The sequence below is a fragment of the Diospyros lotus genome, chromosome 15 (genome assembly GCF_014633365.1).
Source record: "Diospyros lotus cultivar Yz01 chromosome 15, ASM1463336v1, whole genome shotgun sequence".
NCBI classification, from domain to species: Eukaryota; Viridiplantae; Streptophyta; class Magnoliopsida; order Ericales; family Ebenaceae; genus Diospyros; species Diospyros lotus.
This window is the reverse complement of record NC_068352.1, coordinates 3,518,913-3,541,560: the sequence shown is the minus strand read 5'-3', so window position 1 is coordinate 3,541,560 and position 22,648 is coordinate 3,518,913. Positions and strand designations below refer to the sequence as shown.

The 22,648-nt window shown below is 37.5% G+C and overlaps 1 protein-coding gene across 1 annotated transcript; it reads left to right on the top strand.

Annotated features, from left to right (window-relative positions):
• Positions 1 to 353: 353 nt before the first annotated feature.
• Positions 354 to 22,644, top strand: LOC127792483 (sodium/hydrogen exchanger 4-like). Its single transcript, XM_052322981.1, is given in 16 exon segments — positions 354 to 404; positions 521 to 721; positions 1,112 to 1,230; positions 1,336 to 1,433; positions 1,555 to 1,614; positions 1,742 to 1,788; positions 1,876 to 2,070; positions 2,493 to 2,539; positions 2,594 to 2,660; positions 18,057 to 18,079; positions 18,081 to 18,155; positions 18,238 to 18,339; positions 21,083 to 21,227; positions 21,319 to 21,381; positions 21,501 to 21,584; positions 21,772 to 22,644. Coding segments are annotated over 15 exon segments (1,512 nt in total). The 5' UTR covers positions 354 to 404; positions 521 to 565; the 3' UTR covers positions 22,003 to 22,644.
• The last annotated feature ends 4 nt before the right edge of the window (positions 22,645 to 22,648 follow it).

Here is a 22,648-nt window from a genome sequence, read left to right as displayed (position 1 = left end):
TATATATATATATGTGTATGGATTAAGGGTAAAAATTATCTTTAGGTATAGGTTAAGTGGTTGAATCATGATAAATAGCAATTAACACCAGTAGATCGTGGATTCAATTTCTTACTTTATGTAGTGAGGTAAAATTTTTATTTATAATTTATTTATTTTTATCGAAATCGAGAATATAAGTAATGAAAGATTACGTAACGACGATAATTTCATAGATAAAATTCTCATTTTACACTTAAATACATATCTAATATATAAACTTGGATAAAATGCAAATTTCACCTCATTCAGCCGAGACTTTTAGGGAAAATCATTTTCCTTTATATGTCAGAACATATTTCTTTTTAAAGACGGAAAAAGGCTAGAGAGAAGCCAATGGACAATGATCAAGCGGCCGCGACGAGGTAAGCGCGACACGTGTAGTACACGTCATTGGCCATCGCCACGTGTCGGATGAACTGCGTTCTCCTTTGTTTCGCGGGCTTTCTGGGTTTAGGGTTGATAATTTGATTTTGCACAGATAGAGAAGCAGGAAGTAGAAAGAAAGCGAGAGAAGAAGAAGGAAATGGGTTTTGGTTTTGCAGAAGCGAATATTGGGAGCGACCACGTGAGTGTGGTTCCCATAACAGTGTTCGTTGTCGTTCTGTGCCTCTGTTTGGTGTTCGGCCATTTGCTCGAAGAAAATCGATGGGTTAACGAATCCATTACTGCCATTTTCATCGTAATTAATCCCCTCTCTCTCTCTCTCGCAATATATATATATATATATGTTTAATGTCGTGTCTTCCCAAAATCGATGAATTCTAAGAACGATTCAGGGGTCAATGAAGAAAAAGAAAAGAACCCCTATTGGCAGTTATATTATATATGGAGAGAGAGAGAGAGTGCTTTGATCAACGGTATATTGTTAATCAAATGAATTTCTTGTTTTTTTTTTGGTAAGGAGAATGATTTTACCAAAACAAGTGATTTTTTTTTTCTCATTTTCTTCTTAGTTAAACTGTTTGTAAGGCACTAATTGTCTGGTCCTTGTAGATCTGTGAGCATTAATTGCACTTTTTTTGCTCTCATTTATCATAATTCTATCTGATTGTTTCTCTTTTCCTATCAGGGAAGCCTTAGTGGGACAATAATCTTGTTGATAAGCAAGGGGAAGAGTTCTCACATCCTTAGATTTAATGAAGAGCTCTTCTTCATATATCTGCTTCCACCTATAATCTTCAATGCTGGGTAAGGGCAGCTTCCATGTGCAACTTAATTTAACTTTTGAACTAGCTCAATTTAAAATGGCTTAGTGATTGTGTCTGTGGGTTGCATTTCTGTCTCTCTCAACAGATTTCAAGTAAAAAAGAAACAGTTCTTTCAAAACTTCTTAACCATTATGGGATTTGGCGTTGTTGGTGTTTTCATGTCATCACTCATTATTACAGCTGGTGATCTGCTTCTCTCTCACATTATTTTCCAATTTCCTAGCTGATAAGGCTCTTATGTCTGTTCTCACATCTATTATTATTAAAATTATATCTAGTTTACTGAACGTTAACTGTTGTTCAGGTAGCTGGTGGCTGTTCCCTAAGTTTGGGTTTGCCGGTTTGTCTCCCCAAGACTTTCTCAGTATATATCTGCCCATCTCGTCTTCTCTTGATAGTATATGAGAATGCACTTTAGTGTATATATAAACTCTCAACTGCTGCATATGTATAGAAGTGTATATACAAGCAAATTTATTTATTTGTTTCAGCAATTGGAACGATATTTTCCTCAACAGATACAGTGTGTACACTGCAGGTTGGTTGCAACTGTGTATTGCTTCTGTTTCATGAATTATGGCTGGATGGATCCTCAGCTTTAGCAAAATCTTAAATTTACATGTAGGTTCTGCATCAAGATGAGACACCTTTGCTGTACAGTCTAGTGTTTGGGGAAGGAGTAGTAAATGATGCAACATCAGTTGTTCTCTTCAATGCAGTTCGAAATCTTGATGTCACTAGACCTGATGGCTGGGCAGCTGCTCGAGTCTTGGTGGATTTCTTTTACCTGTTCTCCACAAGCACTGCTCTTGGAGTTCTTGTAAGTGTGCATTTTTCTAATATAGAACTAGCTGTTGCGTGCTCAAAGCTTCAAGCTGACACTTCAACTTCTGGTTCAATCAATACATTTGATGATCTGGCTGGTTCCTAGATAGCATGCTAGATATGTCAATATATGTGATTTGGATTTTTTAGCTCTCATGTCTCCATTTTACTTTATTTGAGAATCTGTATGATTCTACCTTATGAAGTTAATCTTTCGTGGACAACATTTATTAAATCTTGCCAATAGGAATAGAATGTATTTCCTTTGGAATGGTTGTTCCAAAGGAATATATTGCTAAAGTAAGCAGAAAAATAGGAAGCATCCAACTTCTGATTCTACTGATAAGGCAGTGCCTTAAATGAACTAAACCCAAGAAAATGGGAAAAAGAACTCACATATTTGTTTGCTTTCTGCAGGATGGGCTTTCAACAGCATACATTCTCAAAGGCTTGTACTTTGGAAGGTGCGTAACCTACATAAACATTCATTAGAGACTTTATCTTTGTTTTGGCTGGAGGCACTCGAGCGTCCGTGAAATTGCTTTGATGATATTGATGGCATATCTGTCCTACATGTTGGCTGAGGTAATAATGTTTTCCCAAGATTGTGTAATTCTTATGTGAAAATATAATCTAGCATAATCAGCATTGGTTATCGATATATCTGACTCCAATTCTCTAATTTTTAAATTAAGTACTTGTAGGAATTATGTCCTTTTTCCAGTAGGACACAGGAGACCTTAGTAACAAACTGATATCCCTGATCAGTATAAGAACCCTCAAGTTTTCTCCTTAAAGGAATCTTTCAGGAGATAAATTCCTTTTTTTCCCTTCCTTTTCTGCCATAGGTAGTGTAATGAAAGTTGAAGCAGCTTTACCAAAAGAGTACAATAACTTTACAAACCTTTCCCCCACAGGTAACTCTAGTACAGAATATACTGTGCCTTCTCCAATCTTCAGCCTCCTCAGCCTTAGGTGTTGTCATAACACCTTACCACCAAGCTCTCACCTTCCACAGGACTCAAGTCAATTCCTTCATCTATCTCATCATAATACACATCAAAAATAGGGACTCCTTCCTCCGCTTCCCCATCATCAATCTATGCCAAGTTAATTCGACGGTGGGGGCTAGAATAAGATGTGTGGCCTTGTTCACTACATGAGAAACAGTGAATGGAAGAGCTACTACCACTGTCTCCAAAATTGCTAATTCTTGTTGAATCCTTCCCTTTGTCATTCCTTTTCAATTCTCCAATGGTCTTGGAGGCAGCTTTATTGTTAAAAGTAGCTTGATGGCTGCTTTATGGTGATGACTGAGCACCTTTTCCACCCCTGGCAGCAGCAGGATATTTGGAATTAACTCCAATATTCATGCGACTTTGTTTGAGACGCCTTGGTCCAAATCGAGCCACGCTTTCTTCTGCCTTAAGAGCAAATTGGTATGCCTCCTTAAGGTTTGTCATGTGCACACCAATTTCATCTTGAATAGAAGAATTCAATCCAAATAAATACCAGGCAGATTGCTGCTCGTCAGTCTCACTCAACCCAATTCATATCGACAAGTTGTAGAACTCTGTTGTGTACTCATCCGCACTAAACTCTGGCTGCTTTTGTCCATGAAACTTCTTGTATTCTTGTATAGGTCTGTCATATAATAAACTGGAGGAAATGTTTCCTGAGTTTTGCTTTCATCATCTCCCAAGTTCGAATTTTGCTATTTCCTTGCCTTTCACACTGTTCCTCTAACCTCTTCCACCAATGAGGGGCAATTTCCTTCAGTTTCAGCTTCACAAAGGGAACCTTCCTCTCATCAACCGTAGGCTTCCATTCAAAACAAGTCTCCAAAGTAGATTCCCAATCAAGGAAATCTTCAGTGTGCATCTTACATAAAAATCTGAAAATTCAACATGAATACCAGAATTCAGATCTAGTGCTCTTGCTATTTGTTCCTCTAATCCACCGTGTTTTGGCTGATCACGAATCATGGGATCATGGAAGGGGTTAATGTGCTCATCATCATCCCCAATATCTCTGCCTAGGGATTCATGATCACCCTCCGGTGCCTCTCCTTGAGTTTCTAACTGTCCTCTACGCAGGTCCCGCACCTCTTGTGTGAGTTGCTCCATCATCCTTCGCATCTCGGCCATCTCCTAGGATTGGGTAAGTGAAGGAACTATTGCTCTACATGCTGCCATGCACTAGTGAGACAGATTGAGGTTGGGCTCTGATACCAACTGATGTAGAATAAGGAGTCTAGAATAAAATTTAAAACAAGTTGCAGAGAGAGAGGATCCTGAGATAAGAAAGGTAAAACAGATCTGAAACACAGCCTAGAGTGATTGGTTCTTCAGCCAAACAGGGCCTGGCATCTGGTATCTAGGAACAGTGAGGACAATTCTTCTGATAGTAAAACTGCTGAAAATTAATCCTAGGGAAAACATTACAACAGTTTAAATAGTCCTCCTAACTTAACCCATGAGGATCAAGGTTTAGTTTCCTAATTCTACTACTCATAGGCCCATAAGGAAAACATGGGCTTTAAGATAAGACTCTAGAAACCAAAAAAACATAGTTTGAACCCAAATAAAATAACAATACCAGAAACCTGCGAAAATAATAGAATACTTGAAATTATAAAAATAACCCTGCTAATAAATTTTTTTTATTTCTCCTGCATCAGTTTTGGTGCAGGGCTTGTGAACTTAAAGCTCTCTTTAGGGGAGGGAGAGAGAGAATAATGGAATGTACTCCCCCCCCCCCCCCCCCCCCCCCCCCCTCCTACTTGAGGGAGAGTGGGGATGAAAAGTAATGTAAAATTTTCCTGTTTGGGAGATCAATGGAAATAGATGAACTGGAAGGATATTAAACAACAAATGACTATTAATACCCCTTAAGTTTTAATGGAAAGATGAAGTGTGATCAAGTTAAGGGAAAATTTGCATTTTTAAGAAACTATTTGGGTTAATGTTTGTTGGAAGATAAAAAGGATGCATATGTATGAAAGGATAATGAAAAGTTAAACTCCTATACGGAGAAGGAAAAGGACGGAAATAATCTTGGAATCAACTAAGGATATCCAAGTCATGTCGATCCAAAATTGTAAATTAGATAAGTTGATAGTTATTGTTATCTATTACTGTAAAATAGGAGAAAATGTAGGAGATTTTTTAGGAGTTGTTTGTATATAAGTTTTCCCAAGTTAATGGAATAGCCTATGGGTGAAAGAGTTAACTTCCCCTAAATAATTCTTTCAATGTTGTTAAAACACAAAATTAAGTTTTCTATCAATTTCCATTTCATCCATTCTTCCCCAATTCAGGGGAGATAAATAAATAGGTTTTGGATTTCCATTCCATTGAATTACTTTCGTCTCCCTCAAATGAGAAATACCCTCTTCCATCCATTTTCACTCCATCCCCCCTCCCAAATAAGGGAATCAAACCTTGGTGAACTCTAGATCTGGGTACCCAAATCAATAGGTCTCACCACACTTCTTTGGCTTCTCCATCTTGTTTCATGTGATTGCAGAAACAAAACAAAGGGGCATTGGGTCCTGCTATGGTGGCTAATGATACTGCCTGGATATTGAATTATTGCTGTAGCTACAATCTAGCAAAGATTCTTACTAGAGGCGGTGATATCAGTTTAGTGACGAATAATAGTGTTTTTTAATCGAACAGAAGGGTTCAACTGTTGAACAACTTATGTGACTTGGGGTTTTGACTTCTATGAGGGCTAGGCAACTCTGGTGAGTTTGACAGGCGGACCAGTTGAAGGAGAATTTTCTGTGACCTTAGGAGTGTGATCTGGTGGTGCAAAGAACAAAGGGCCCGTTGTCTCCAAGATGCTAAAGCTGATGATGCTGAATCAGGAAGAAGATACTTAGGCTCCACATCCTAAGTGGGTCAAGATGATGCTCATTGAAACGAGGCTTGGTGGGAGCCCCATTTTTTTTAATTTTTTTTTTTTGTTTTTTGTGGGGGGGGGGGGGGGTGAAGAAAGAAGATGGATTAGAATCAAGACTAGAAGAAGAAATAGAAGGGCTTCCTCAATGCACAAGGCTCCCCACTTTGTGAGGGTTAGGGTACAAATATGATCCTCCCCCATTCATAGAAGAAGTAACGTGGGAAAAAATCAAGTAAGCACTGTTATTCGAATGTCCAACCATTACTTTGTTTACATCAATAGGCTCTTATTTGAGACTAAAACCTTAACACAACTAGGACTCTTTCAAACTAATATTTTCATGACATCTATTAAAATTCTATACAAAGTAAATTCAGAGCTTAAATCTCATATGCTAGATAAATTAAATTTTGAAGAACAGGAATTTAAAAATTCTTTATTCTAACTGTATTGAGTATGACGTATTTATAGAAAACTAAAATTTGTATGCAACTGAATGACTGGAACACTAGGTTTGCGATTTATAAACTCTTCTTATTTGTAAAAGGCACAAAGTTTGATGCTTTGATTTCAAAAATGAAATTTGCTGGACAGAGCCAAGTTTCAGAATCTATTTGTTTGAATTATTTGAGCGCTTGGACAGTCTGCATTTGGAACTGATTCTATTAATAGGAATGAACACATCAGATCTCACTACAGCATGTATTTTGGATTGTTGTAATGCATTCAAATGCCTTGTGCCCCATTTAAATGCCAGTTCAGATGTTCGACTTAACTGAGATCCTTCAAGCTTAGAAACTTGTCTTTCAAGCCAATTGACATTTTAAGAAGATAGAAGTTCACAAAAGGTTTGGGGAATAGGAAGGATATATACAAAGGATGTACAGAATAAAAGAGAACACCAAACTTTGCCAACATGTTTCTTAACTTGAAATAGTCCTCCTTTAGGTGAACTTCATCTAAAGATCTACCATTTGTCTTGTGGTTTTGAGCTAATCAACACGTGTTTTGAGGTTTTACAAACTCTAGCAACTAAAGGGGTGTTTGACCTTGAGTTCCCACCCAAGTTGAGTTGAGTTGGGGGCCAAACACCAAAATTTTGTGTTTTGTAAACTCTCACTCTTCCAACTCAACCCAAGGTGGGGTGAGTTTCAAGGCTAAAACTCAACCTCACAATTTTGGTGAGGTTGAGTATGAGAGAAACAATACACTATTTTTTATATGTTCCAATTTTGTCCCCTTATAATAACTAAAACAAATCCAGGGTGCCATCGTAACCCTTGGTTACAGTCACGGCTGTTGGCTGAACTGAAGGTCAGTTATGCCCCTAAAGGTTAGGGTGCCTTAGGTGGGATCTAGGTTTCATCGCCCTTCACACGCCCACCATGTCAAACAAACTTGACCATCTTTTTCCCACAATCTAACTATGCTTGTTATTGAGACAAGAAGTCCATACCCAAAATTACATCAAAAACCTGGATTTCCAGTGAATACAGGTCTACCAAAAATGTAGTTTCTCCTATCATGATTTGACATCTTGGCACAAATCAGTGGGCAATAGAAAAAATTCCCATTGGAGATTGCTTGCCCATGGGTTCACTTAATCCTTTAGTGTTTATTCTTGCAGAATCTATTGTGACATGTGATATAAATGAATGTGTAGCTCCTAAATCTATTAATGCATGCATAAGTGTATCTTGAACAAGGAGTGTACTTTCAATCACCCTTGGGTCTGTCGTAGCATCCATCTTGGTCAGATTAAACACCCGTCCCGTAGCCACAGGTGTTGTTCCCTCTGTTGGCTTTACCAGTCCAAACCTTCCACGTTACGGGCATTGAGTGGAAATGTGTCCCAATTTATTGTAGGTGAAACACACCACCAGTCTCCTCGGGACTCCAATGGATGGTGGAGTTTTCTTGATAGCAAGTGACTCCTTCCGTTTTGGGTAATCTCTAACAAAATGCCCAACCTCACTGCAATAGTGACATCCCTTTGCTACCTTTGTAGCCTTACAAGAAAAATTATGCTCATGCGGTTTGTGGCAGTATGGGCATGGTTTTTGCTCCTTGAATCTTCTTGTCCCCGGACGGGCAAACTAAAACCCCTGCCTGGCCACAATCTTACTCTGTCCACCATTAAGTGTTACCTCTGCTTGGCCGCTTGGCCTCCACATAGTTCATCCCCCTACTAATGGGAGGAAGCCAACATAAGGATGAGAATGTAATAAGTTATCTTTGTCAAGTAAACCAGTATTATAATGAAGCATATATGGGGTCTCCTGGAGAAGAAGAAGCATATGAATGAGATATGGAGGCAGCTGACTAGAATTATAATGAAGGATATAAGCCTATGATTCCACTATGGGAATTTCATTTTAGCAGAGCAAGAAGCGAAGTTGTGGGAGCTATACTAGGTGTTGCTTGATGGCCCGACAGGAATTGGGGCTTTTCCTGAAGGTTCCTGTCTGAGGCAGTGGTGTGGGGGTCAGACCGCCTAGGAGGAGAGCCAGTTAGACTTGGTTCGAGTGTTGGAGACAATGGGGACCTCACTTACCTGGTAGATGAGGCTATGTCCCAAGCTGAGGGGGACAAAAAGAGCACCACTTCAAGCGTGTTTGTACCGGTTTAGGAAAGGTAGGTAGTAGGAATTGGGGCTTTTCTTGAAGGGCTCCCATCTTGTGGAGGTCAGAATGCCTAGGAGGAGAGCCAGTCAGACGTGGTTCAAGTGTTGGAGACAATGGGGACCTCACTTACCTGGTAGACGATGCTACGTCTTGAGCTAAGAGGGACAGAAAGAGCACCACTTAGAGCGTGTTCGTACTGGTTTAGGAAGGGTAGGTGGTACTAGGTTGGGGTACCATCAATGATGTATGTACTCACGATTCTAGCTAGTGATGTGATAGTGAGTTGTTACTTTAGGTCTAACTGGCTCTTTTCCTAGGCGGTCTGACCCTTACACCACTACCTTAGACGAGAGCCCTTCAGGAAAAGCCCCAATTCCCGCCGGGTCATCAGGCAACACCTAGTACAGCTCCCACAACTTTGCTTGTTACTCTACTGCTCAAATGAAATTCCTGTAGTGGAACCGTAGGCCTACATCCTCCATCATAATTCTGGTCAGTTGCCTCCATATCTCGTTCATATGCTTCCTCATAAAGAGGACCTACTTCTTTGGGAGACCCCACATATAGCTACCTATGGTTGACCGAAATAGCTGGTTTACTCGATAAAGATAACTTATTACATTCTCATCCTTATGTTGGCTTTCTCCCATTGTGTGGGCCAACTCTTGCTCCCAAGCGTACCAGAGTAGATCCAATGCCGCACCCACAATGGATCCATGCACACAACCACAATTTCGCCACCCCCTCTTATAACTCTCGAATTCCCAAGCCCATTCCCACACTATGCGGTAGACACGACTCTGGCACCTACGTCTCCTCTTATAACCTCTTCTTTAACTAGGCTTTGATACCACCCTGTGACGCCCCCAATTCCACAACTAGGGTGCCATCATAATCCTCGGTTACAACCATGGCTGTTGGTCAAACTGAAGGTCGGCTATGCCTCTAAAGGTTAGGATGCCCTAGGTGGGATCCAAGTTTCACCGTCCTTCACTCGCTTAGAACTCAAGTCCCAAAGAAAATAGGCAGCGGTGGGCATTTGAATTTTGATTGAGACACATTTTACAAGGCCTTAGGACGGAAGCATAATTTTCCAAAGAAAATCATTTTCCAACAAATTACTCAAAAATCTCATTTTCATACTAAAAATCCACTTATGACACATGCTTAGTACAAAACATCCCACATCTCAAATAACCAAAAACAAACAAAACCCTCTCATGGCCCATCATCTGCATCCATCGGCGATCCCTCTGCCTTCACCGCCTTCCCCTTGCTAAGCCTCGGTCTTTTTGTATGGTTAGCTATAAAGGGGTGAGTCCTAAAACTCAGTAAAGACAATATGTAATATAGCAAATTTTTGTTCATGAAATAAACATGCATGCAAGCCTATCCACCATATCCGAGTCCATCTCAGAGTCCTGGTGGCCTATATGATTCCCTTAGACCCTAACACAAGCTCTGTTTAGTCAAAAATCCATATCCTCATGCCTAGACATTCCTAAGTCATCTCAGGCAAGCCATGATCATGTAATTTGTACAAAAACATATTAACCCTTATTGAAATAGTTTCTAGTGTTTTGATAGTCCTCTTTGGAAAATTTCCTCAAAGCTTCAAAGTCACTAATGTCACGGCTCAAAATTCCTTTACCAAAAATTAAACATAATAAATCGAAAAGGACTATTTTAAATAGGTATTGCTAAATCCAATCTTAGGCTTTTCGCACCTACCTTTGATCCTTAATCATACGTTGATTCCCAATTCTTCCAATTCTTTCTTTACATTACAATTTCACGAAATGTGGTGTATATATATATATATATATATATATTGCAAGTTTTATTGCCAATGCCATCATTAGCCTAACTCCTGGGCTCTATACCTCTACTTGCACAATTAGCCACAAATCTCCTCAAGACAAATTAACTTGTCTTACATCCTTTTACATTTTCACTCAATTTCCGAGATTCTTCGCAGGGTAAGATTGTAGAAGAGGTGCTAGGAACGTAATTTGGCAGCAGGTGGCAAAATTCACAGGTGGCAGCAACTGCAGCAGCCACATGGCAGTGTGGGGGGGGGGGGGGGGGCTGATGGGTGCGGCAAGGCCTGTGCATGGTTGCAACATGGCGCACACTTGGCGCCCCACCCCAAACAATGCCGTTATGCTTGCCTTTCATCTGGAAAATAATCTGCCTCCCCCCAACCTCAAACCCGCAACCTATGCGCATGTAAAGCCCTAACATGGCGCGCGGGACCATGGGGCTATGAACCTGATCACTTATATATATGCCAAAATTAATTTTATACCAATCCAGCTCCCAGTTTTCAAAATTACATTTAAGACCCGTAAAACTTCCAAAAATTTTCAAACACCTCCCTATTCAAAAACACAATAATTTTAATTTCCTCCATTAAATTCCTCAAACCACAAATCTTCAATAAATCATTTCAAATTTAGAAATTATTTTTTTCCAAAATACTAGGGTGTTACAGTTCCCCTCCTTATAAATTTCATCCTCAAAATTTTTGAGCAATCATTTCCACTACATAAAAATTCACGAAATTAACTAGGATTCTCGAATAAATAAGGGAATTTCTCTCGCATCTTCTCCTTTGTTTCCTAGGTCACTTCCCGTTTCGAATGCTGGCTCCACTGTACTTTTACCATGGGAATGACCATACGTCTCAATTAACGGTTTTGCCTCTCCAATATTCGTATCGGTTGCACCTCAAAAGTCAGGTTAGGCTAGAGGTCAATTTCCTCAATTGACAATTCAACATCAGGATTATAGATGTGCTTCTGTAGTTGAGAGACATGAAATACATCATGCAATCTAGCTAATACCTTCGGTAATTCCAATCGATAGGCAACATGAACAATTCGTTTTATGATTCGGTATGGCCCCAAATACTGGGGTCCTAGCTTCTCTCTTCCTTGGTGTCTAAACGCTGATCGTAATAGAGTAGCTTGAAGATATATCAGATCTCCCACAACAATTTCCAAAGGTCGGTTTTATTGGTCCGCATATTCTTTTTTTCCAATCTTTGGTTGCTTTCACGTTCTTGCGAATCACCTCAATATGTTGGGTAGCTCTATCCACAAGATCTCTTCGAGCAAGCTGCTTTTCCCCTACTTTGAGCCAACATATTGGAGTTCGACACTGCCGTCCATACAACGCATCCCTCGGGGCACAGTTAGATTGTGGGAAAAAGACAGTCAGGCTAGTTGGAGGTGGTGGGCGAGTTGTGAAGTTTAAAGGTGCACCACTGGGGCAACCATTAAAAATCATATCGGCAATAGGAGCCAAAAAGTGTTTAGATAAGGGAGCCTTTGGGTATGCGGTGCAAGTTACTTCTAGTAAAAAGTTACAGAAAAAGGTGGAGAATGTTGAGGTAGTAAAGGAATACACGAATGTGTTTCTAGAAGATTTATCGAGTTTATCTCTTAATGAGGAGATTGGGTTTTCCATTGATCTATTGCCTGTGGCCCAATCCTACCCTATATCTATTCTCCTTATGGAATGGCTCTAGCTGAGTTACAAGAGCTTAAGGTACAATTGCAAAATTTGTTGGACAAGGGTTTTATTCACTCCAGTGTGTCACCCTGGGGTGCTTTTGTGAGAAAGAAAGATGAGAACAAAAATGTATATAGACTACCATGCTGTGAATAAGGTGACCATAAAGAATAAATACCCCTTATCTTGAATTGATGATTTATTTGACCAGCTGCAAGAGGCTTGGATATTTTCTAAGATTGATTTACAATTGGGATATTACCAATTGAAAATGGAGGAAGATATTCCCAAAACGACATTTTGGTCACAATATGGTCATTACAAGTATTTGGTGATGCCTTTTGGATTGACCAATGCACCAACCGTATTTATGGATCTTATGAATCGTTTATTCTAACCATACTTGGATAAATTCCTTATTGTTTTCATTGATAAGATATTGATTTATTCCTCAAGTGAGGAGACACATCGAGAGCATTTGAGGATTACTTTGTTTACATCCGAGGGTTTCGGCCATATATACTCTTCTTTACTTTTTTTCTCACTTTATATTTTTATATACAGAAAATATATTTTAACAAGTATATTTATTTTCATATTACTTTTAAATATTTTTATAAAATATATTTATTAATTATATATTCTTTGATCACAAATATTGAGTTATGTACAATTGATAGTGGGAAGTAAAAAAATAATAATAATTAAACTTAGTGGATTGAAGGAACTAAAAATCATAATTTTAATTGCTTTTTTGTTTTATATTTAAAATTCTAGATCATTATAACCTTGATATACATAATATTCATGATTGACATTATGTCCTTTTTAGTCATTTTGGTATCTTAACTCATCTCAACTCAAATATTTACCAAACACTAACTTTTGAAACTCACCTCAACTTGGCTAATTTACTAAACACTTTTTTATAATCAAACTCACCTCATTAAAGTCATCTCACCTCAACAAACTAAACTCACCTCACCTCATGCCTAAATGGGCCCTAAGTGTGCAGCCTCTTAGGTTGTTGGATCTCAATTGGGAAAGGGGTGTGTGACACCTAATACCTTCACAATTTTCGGGACCCTAGTCCTAATTAATGTTTTTGTGAAGATAGAATTGGAATTGAGGGAGAAACTAGAATTCTGAAATATTCATTCAATTCTGATGTGATTAAAATCGGCACTGTGGGTTATAACTTTATATATAAAGCTATCCAACAGTTTTACAGAGCGGTTGCCACTACTTCATAACTGCTCTTAATTGTAAATAATAACTGCAATTAAACTACAATTACTATTATATTTACTATTACATCCTTGGGGTAATGTAAATATTGGAAATGGGTAAAAATGATGCTTTGGGTACACACTTAGAAGATGCTTAAGCTGAGTTGTCAAAGGTTTTGAGTTAAAATTTTCAAGAGTTATCCAACATGACACCTTACCATGTGCCATAGTTGGGGAATCCTACAATAATTAAGTAGTTGCAATTTCACAAACTTGGGCTTAACATCAGAAATTATAGAAAATCTCAGGAGATTTTTCCTTGGGTTGAAGCAGCAGAGTTGATTTTTCCTTCTCTTGATAATTGTCCTCTCATGCACTTGGAAATAGAGGTTCCTGGTGAAAATATATGGAAAATAGGGAAACAAGAAGGGGGTTGAAGTGTAGTTTTCGAAGAATGCCATATGGTTATACGAAGTTATATGTGAGATATGTGTTTATCCCTTGATTTCTCTAAGGCGGTAGAATGGATTTACAATAGAATTTTATATTCTTTGAATTTTGGAATAAGCAAAGTTAATTGCCTTGTAATTCAAGTGCAAGCAGTAGCCTCTCTCTAAATTGAAGTGGCAGATTCCATTGCAATTAAAAATGAATTTGCAATGAGAAATTGAGATTCATTGCAATTCCTTTGATTATCTGCTCATATCTTCAAGTTGAAGTTGGCAAGCAGATTTTAATTTTAAAGGGACAACTTTGCTTGCAAAGAATTTATATCCTTTGGTTATTTCCTTCAAGCTGCACTTCAGCAGCCCGTCCCATCTCTCTCCAATTGAAGCACTCCATTCAGAAAATTGATTCGTTAAAGGGTACAAGGCCAATTGATTTGCAAAAGAGTACAAGGCCACCTATTTGAGTCAGCAAAAGAGATTTTGTAGAAAGTAGCCTGATGAATGTAGAATAAATGAGAATAAACCTCTTACTTTCATAGCTATGCACGGTATTACACTCCTTATTAATAGGGATGAGAGAATTACACTTTTGGAAAGCAACAAAGAATGGAAAGATACACTATACACCATACCAGGAAACAAAAGATACAACACAAAATTAGGAAATCTCTAAAACTGAACAGCTTTCTAAATATGAAGGATAGGATCAGGGCTGATTTAGAAAGCTGGTTGTTTAGGAAGGCTGCTGACTTAACTCATTCTATACTTCTTCCATGAATAATTCAACAGATTTCAATAAGAAATGGCTGCTATGTGGCATCATAGCCTTTGATATAGCAGGATTCATCTCTATTTAGGGAGTCTAGTTGTTGGTTTTAAAAGATAAATTATATGCCTTCAGTTGGCCGAACATTGTTGGCTCTGCAAAGAATGCACAGGTTTGAGAATAAGTGAAACTTTGGCCAAGACTTTTTGATGGTTAGTGTATTTTCAAAATTAAGATGAATCCCTTTTGGGTTTAGTGAGAACAAAGTCTAGATTTTTTATGAACAGTGAAGCATAAGGTGAACTATTGGCTCCTTTGGCTGATTCCATGTAGAAGATGCTGAAGTTCCTTGTTAGTTCAAGCAGTGGCAGAAGTTATGCTTCTGATAACATTTTAAATGTGCAAATATTTTGAAAGCATTGTATAATTTTACTATTATTGTTGAATTGTTGACTACCTTTCCATCTAAACGCTTAAGTGGTAGATAAAATGTTAATTTTATTTTTTATACTATCATTTTTATCTCAACATACCTTGTAACGGCCGGGGTCCACATAGCAACATAATGTCCGGTTCAGGTCGCAACCAATCCCTGATTTTGTCGCTCTGAGATTTAATCCCAAAACGTGCGTCACTATGTAGAATACCCTTCGCACTTATATGCTCAGTCCCCCCCCCCCCCCCTTGGCTGGCCGATGTGGGATTTGCCTAAGGTGCCTGCACACACCCCCCCTTAGGGACTCAGCATCCTCGTTGAGGTTTGCCCCACCACCACGCTCAGAGGCTTGGGGGTCGGCTCTGATACCATTTTATAATGGCTGGGATCCACATAGCAACGTATTGTCTAGTTCAGGTCGCAACCAATCCCCAATTTTGTCGCTTTGAGATTTAATCCCAAAACGCGTGTCACTTTGTAGAATACCCTCCGCACTTATATGCTCAGTTCCCCTCCTTTGCATGGCCGATGTGGGATTTGCCTAAGGTGCCTACATACCCTCTCACATGTGGCCAAGCTTTATTGCATAAATGGTCCAAATACATGTAACCATTTGAATATTGGGTTGGTGGTATGGTTTGAACTCAAGAACTTTGCGTACTCTGATACTATGTTGGATTGTTAACTATCACTCCATCTAAAAGTTTAAGCTAGTAAATAGAGGTTTAGTGTTTATCTTTTATATTATTATTTTTATTCTCAACAATTATCAATATTGTAAGATACAACTATTTCAATTCATGATCAAATCATTCACTAAAGCATCTCTCATTCAATTACCCAATCTATTCTTAATTATTTTCATAAGTAAATATACTAAGGAATAGACATTACTTTTGTATGTCTCAACTAATCTTATAGCAATTTATATGGGTCGGTTTGGTGGTAAGAGATTGCCTTATCTAAATAACTAGGGTTCAAACCTCCTAAGGGGCGAGTCCACATACAAATTTTTGTGAGTTTACCCATATGCATTATTTATGCTATGGATGAATGAACTTGAATCTATGATCTCATCAAAACAATTGCTCCTGAAGTTACCTATCTGTGTATAGTAACATTACACAATTCATTCATAACTTTTAAGCACACTTTTCATTAAACCTAAATTAAACAACTCAAAGGATTGGACCAATTACAAATGCTAATTTTCTTAATTACACTTATTTTTTTAATGAGTGGAGTCAATTTAAAATTTTCGTGTTTTTAGTCGGATCGAATTATAATTAATCTTTAATTCCATTTATACATTATAAAGTAAAACATAATTTCAGTGTGGGGTCAATTGACCCCACTAAATATATAGTAGATCTGCCCAAGTTTGAAGTACCAGAGCATTGAGCAACCAAGGGAACTAAGTTGGAGGCATCCAAGACACTTTGACATTGAGAAACAGCCAACCAAAAAGATTTTAGGGAGAGTAAGAAATGCGTGCTTGTTGTTGACATCATATGGTATGTCTGCACGTATAATCATGTAAGACCAGTCTGAAGGAGGTTGTATTCCCTAGAAGGGCTTTGACAGGTTCTTATCTTAGGCTATGGGCTAGCCACAATATTTGAAAAATGGCATGTTATATATTGCACTCGTTGGCATATGAGCATGTTGCTTGCGTGTGTAGTATATGCCTTATGTTTTCCACCTAGTGTCACAACTCGTGTGATTATTGTTACCAGAACACCATCTAGGTAATGCAGGAGATGACACGGACTAAGCTAGAGACTTGGTGCTTGTGTGCCAAACATATGGGATGCTAAGTTTTTTTCTTCTTGTATATGGACATGTATATAGATATTTTGCATTAGCAGGGAGTTATTTTTGCGAATTATAGAAGGTAAAGAGTACATTACCTGTTATAATTATTACTTGATATATCTTTTGGAATTTTGTATATGTTGGGATGTAATAGTGCACAGGAGCCATAGACCCTGTTATATAAGATAAGGAAATTTTCTGGTGCACTTTGAGAATATATGATAGTTCCCTTATGGTTTCTTGTAGGACTGTGGGATCCAACCTAAGGGTTGAGGTCTGACAGGGTGTTAGTCTTTCTTGTAATTGATATTTCTGCAGTGCTTGCTCACTCCTACTGCAGATCATTTGTCTCTTAATGCTAGGGTTTCCACACATATATTTCTAGTGTTGTTTTACACTTGCATTTTTAACTTGGGATCACTGCCACTCTGGTATATTATCTGCAGAAAGGATATACTATTACTCTCAATATCATCTTTTAGGAATAAAAGTTCTGAGGATATTATTTGATCCTTGGAGATCAAGACTTGAGCTATACCACTTTTAAGTGAGGGCCCATGGTGTTATGTTATAGTTCCATGATGTCCGCTTAATCATTTGCACTACCAGGGCTTACCTTGTGGCCTGGGAGATAAATTAGTTATATATCTAGGTTCAGCCACTTGGCTTTCAGAGCATTCTGAGATATAATCTTAACCACGCAAGATTCTAAGAAGGTGATTCATTCTTTCTCAACCTTTTAAAACCAAAGTGCTCACTAAGTGCCACCTATGTTCCCCTACATTTGTTTGGTGAGTACCTTCAGGTGAGGGCCCAGGTGAATCTTTCCCAAGGTATGTGAGGTGGGATTCAGAGTCTCATTTGGTTTTATATTTTTTGCAATTCAAAATGAATCAATCTCCATGTTGCTGGATTTTAGTGGTGCACAACTAGGCTGAAACTCTCATTTCATTTTGGTGACTGCTGATTTGAAGATTTTGTATTTCTTTTTGGGCTTGCCCGCCCCCTGATTTATGTCTTTCTAAATGCTTGGCTTGAATTTTTTACATACGGTACCCCGCTAAAGAAGAATTCTTGCGACAAAGCCCTAATTAACATGGCATTCTTGTCAAATTATGCTTGTAAGATTAACAATTTGTTTGCCTCTTGCAACTTTATTGTCATTGAATTACCTGTGACCTTTTCATTCTTGTGGACTTTAGGAGTATTGTATTTACATATGTTTTATTGCATCGTGCAGCTGTTACACCTTAGTGGGATTCTCAGTCTTCTTTTCTGGTATTCTGATATCTCATTATGCATGGCATAATGTTGCTGATAGTTCAAGAATTACAACCAGGCAAAATGATTATGAAATAATCTAGTTATTTACATTGGCATGTTCATGGCATGTCTAATCATTTCTGCTTGGTCTGATGCAGGCATGCATTTGCTACCATGTCTTTCATTGCAGAAACTTTCATATTCCTCTATGTGGGAATGGATGCCCTGGATATTGAAAAATGGAAGATTAGCAAGTTAAGGTAATACAAATGTACCCTTGCATAATTTAGTTAATTTAAATCATATATATTTGGAACTTAACTGCTCATATTGCTCATTGTTTATATGCGTATAGTCTTTCTGAAACAATGCATGACATATTTTCTCATCTTTCCACCTTTTCTGCTGTCTTGTAAGCTTGAGCAAAAGCAAGTAATTATCTCATAGATGACTTAAATCATATTTGTACGTTAAAGTAGTGTGCTGCCCAAGATATTTCTCTTCTTACTTGGTGCTCTTATGTAATATTATATTTTTTAAAATGTCAGCTCATAATGATAGGGATTGTGGCTTATGTTATTTGTTATCCACTTAAATTCCCTATTTATCAGAAATCCTATAGTAAATTGGCTTGGTGGTAAGAGGCTTTAGCGAATTTCTCTACAATCATGTTTCAAACTTCCTAGGGCAAACTTAACACACAAATTTTTATATGTTTTACTTGGTACATCTACTTTCTAGCTATTGTGTGTGCTTGGTAAGTTTTTGAAATGCATGCCTAAAGGATGTTAGTAGTTGCATGAAAAGAAAGTATTTAGTTACTAATAATTTTTAACCATATATTGGCTAATAATCACTTGTAAACTTTTTAATATAAATCAACATCACCAAAATCATTCTTATAAAAAATGAGTAGCCAGCATCCATTTTTCTTTATTCCTTTTAGCTAGTTTAATTTCCCGAATTATTTTCCTTTTATAAATTCAGCCATGCCATCTCTTTCTACGATAAACATTGATTAGGTTTGTGATAAATTTATCAATAAATGGTTATAAGTAAATTGCTAGTTTTAAAAAGATTATTTTATAAATAAATTCCATATAGACCATTCTTCGTACCAGAATTTTCATTTCTTTTCAAGATAAATAAATTATTTACTTGCCTATTGTGATAAAGTGAAGTTATATTAGTATGATCATTAATATATATTCCCCTGTAATGAGAAGCTTAAAACTACTTGGAATAATGTAAGTGTAAACATTAAAAAAGAAAAAGGCGCATAACAACTGTAACAGTTATAAATATTCAGGGGAGGTGTCACTTAAAAAAATTGTAGAAGATCACAAAACAATTTATTAAACAGTTATTGTCATAAATAGAAGTCATTAATTAATACATCAATCTATAGTTTCATTTAAACTTGTATAAAAACTAATAGTAATGTACACAAGGTTGTTAAAATTGGGATTTTAAGTGGGATCGACAAAGGGTCTATAAAATCGTATCGTAAAATCGAATCGTAAAATCGTAAGATTTTAGAGATAATTAAAAATACCCTTTAATTTTTGTAAATATATGTGTATAATAACATAATTTTGTAGAAAATGAATTAATATCATTTAATAACCTGATTATTCCTTATTATAATTCAAAAGATGATACTTTTAAAATATAGCTCAAAAACTAGCAGGTTGGTATAAGCAATTTAGAGGCAAAATATAGGTAATTTAGAGGTAAAATGTGGCTTAAAATTCTTTATAGGATGCTTCCAACGTCTTCCATTAGATTTAGATTGCAATTTTTTCTTGATTTAGCATTGATTAAATCAAGTAATATCCCGATTTGGAGTTGGGTGGTCCATTAATTAATTACTTGTTTGTCTTGATTTACTTATGCAATCAATGTTAGATCAAGTAAAAATTATAATTTAAATCAAGTAAATTGGAACTTATGCAATTAATGTTAGATGCTATGTGATATTGGAACTTATGCAATCAATGTTAAATCAAGTTCCAATTTAGAGGCAAAATATAACAATTCATTGCATAAGTTCCAATGTCAGATGCTATGTGACATTGAGACATTGGAAGCATCCTATAAATTACAACTTAAATCGATGGAGGTCTTTGAACCGTAAAATCGTTTGGGGATCTTTGAAGCGTAAAATCGTACATGTAAAATTGAGATTTTATAGGATTTTATCCCAAATTGGATTTTACATGGGATTTGAATCGTTTGGGGGTCTTCAAATCGTAAAATCGTACGCGTAAAATCGGGATTTTAACAACAATGAATGTACATATAAGCATACATTTAAGATTATTTAGCATGTTAATCATTCGTAATTATATTATCAAAATACAAATTTGTTTATACCGCACATTGCCCGGATGAACTGCTAGTGTTACTTGAAGAAAAGCTAATGATTTCTGAAGTTGCCTACGATTTGACTCAAACAGCTGGTCATGATTTCCAGGCATAGTTTTAATCTCTTGTGGGTTCTTCAAGGTCCAATACCACCATGACAACTTGTTGTGTCGAAAGTGTTCCTCCTATTCACAGCCAGTCCTAAATCCAAATAAAAAAGAGAAAAGTGTTGCGTTAGGTAGCTGCAGTCAGCATAAAACTCACCAGATCAACTATCATGACTTGTACTGAAGTCACTAATAAAACCTGGAGTTGGTCATTATTCCTGAAATATTAACTTTATTGACTCTGAAGTAATCTATAATTGAGTAGTATATGGAGACATCTAATTTCTCCCAAACAACTTGGAATCACCAGCTGAGATCTATACATAGTTGCTGCTAGCAGACTGGCAGAATATTGCTTATGGAACTTCTGAATATTGATTGTTTTAACTTTTTGAGCGCTCTCAAGATTTCAAGTAGGATTGTAAAACATGTTGAATTCCTGGAGATGTATATGCAGAATGCAGGTATGTTTACGAGTGTGCATAATTAACTAAAAAACACTTATCCTGCATCCTTCCATTTGTTGCAGTTTTCAGACTTCATTGGGCATATAGTGCATTACAATGTTTCTGATTTTGTTTGGGCGTCCGGCATTTGTGTTTCCTCTCTCTGCTTTATCAAAGTACATGAACCGAAATGCGGGTAGATCGTCATCCATCACATTCAAGCACCAGGTGACTATACCAAAATTATTATGTTTGCAATTTTTCATACAAAATAAAAGATTTCAAAATGTCATTTTTGATTATCCATTGTTTTATGAAGGTAATAATATGGTGGGCTGGGCTCATGAGAGGGGCCGTGTCCATTGCTTTGGCATTCAAACAGGTGTTCTTTTCTGTTCTCTAAACTGCTTCGATTGCGTTTTACAAGTTCAGCTAAAGATTAGGAATTCAATTGCAATTGCTTATGTTTAAATAATTAGGTGATGCTACTGGTTCATGCAGTTCACCTATTCTGGCGTGACAATGGATCCTCTTAATGCTACAATGGTTACCACAACGGTTGTCATCGTCCTCTTTAGTACAATTGTGAGTTTGTATACTTGCCTCTCTGCTGCTGATGCTATAGCTACTTGGGAACTTCCTTTCGGCACGCTATTAATTGTTAAAAACTCGAAACATCTCAACCAATTTGCATTTAACTGTGTTTCTAAATGTTAAGAGACCATACATCTTCAGTAATTCGAAGCCATTAAAAGCCGTGTCATCTACTTAGCTCTCAATGCAGGTTTTTGGCTTCCTCACGAAACCACTTGTTCACTATTTGCTTCCCCAACATCCGTCACACAGGAACATCGTTCACCAGGACGAGCCAGGATCCCCCAAGGAGGACCTGACCCTTCCTCTGATTTCCTTAGAAGAATCTGTTTCAACCAACATGATCCATGCAACGGGTAGCTTGTCAATGCTAATAGAAAGGCCTGTCTACACCATCCATACATACTAGAGGACGTTTGATGATAAATACATGCGACCGATATTTGGAGGGCCACGCAGCAACGCGTGCCCTTGTTAAAAACACAGCTCTAAACATGACTTGGGAGATTCGGCTTGTCGCTCTGTATCGGCGAAAGGGTCACTAAGCAGTTCATCAAGTTGCTGTTTTGAGGGACTGCAGAAACCTGGTTTTGTGTGTGCGCGCTAAACATTCTGTGTATCTGATAGACGAGAAATGAGTGTTGTCAATGTAAGTATGTTAAACTTTAGACCGTTACCAAATTCAACATGAGGAGAGAACTGATTTGTGGACATGCTCCATGAACTTGAACTACAGTTTGACCAAACTTTTGTCAATTACCCAATGCTTTGAAGGGTTTGTTGCTCAAATATTCCAAAAACAGATGATTTTGACAGAAGCACCGACATGGTCTACATGTTATCTTAGTGACCCTTCTTTGGCAGTAGCGAGATCTGTAGAGAGTGATGGAAGAAGGCGGCGAAAAGAGATGTGATGGCAGAGAGAAGAGAGACATGATGGAAACACTATTAAACTGTTGATGAAACTTTGGGTGTTTTAGCACCACACAATTTGTGGAATGTATTTTGTTTTTAATAAATAGCTAATATACTTGCAATTTTGGGAGTAGGCTGTC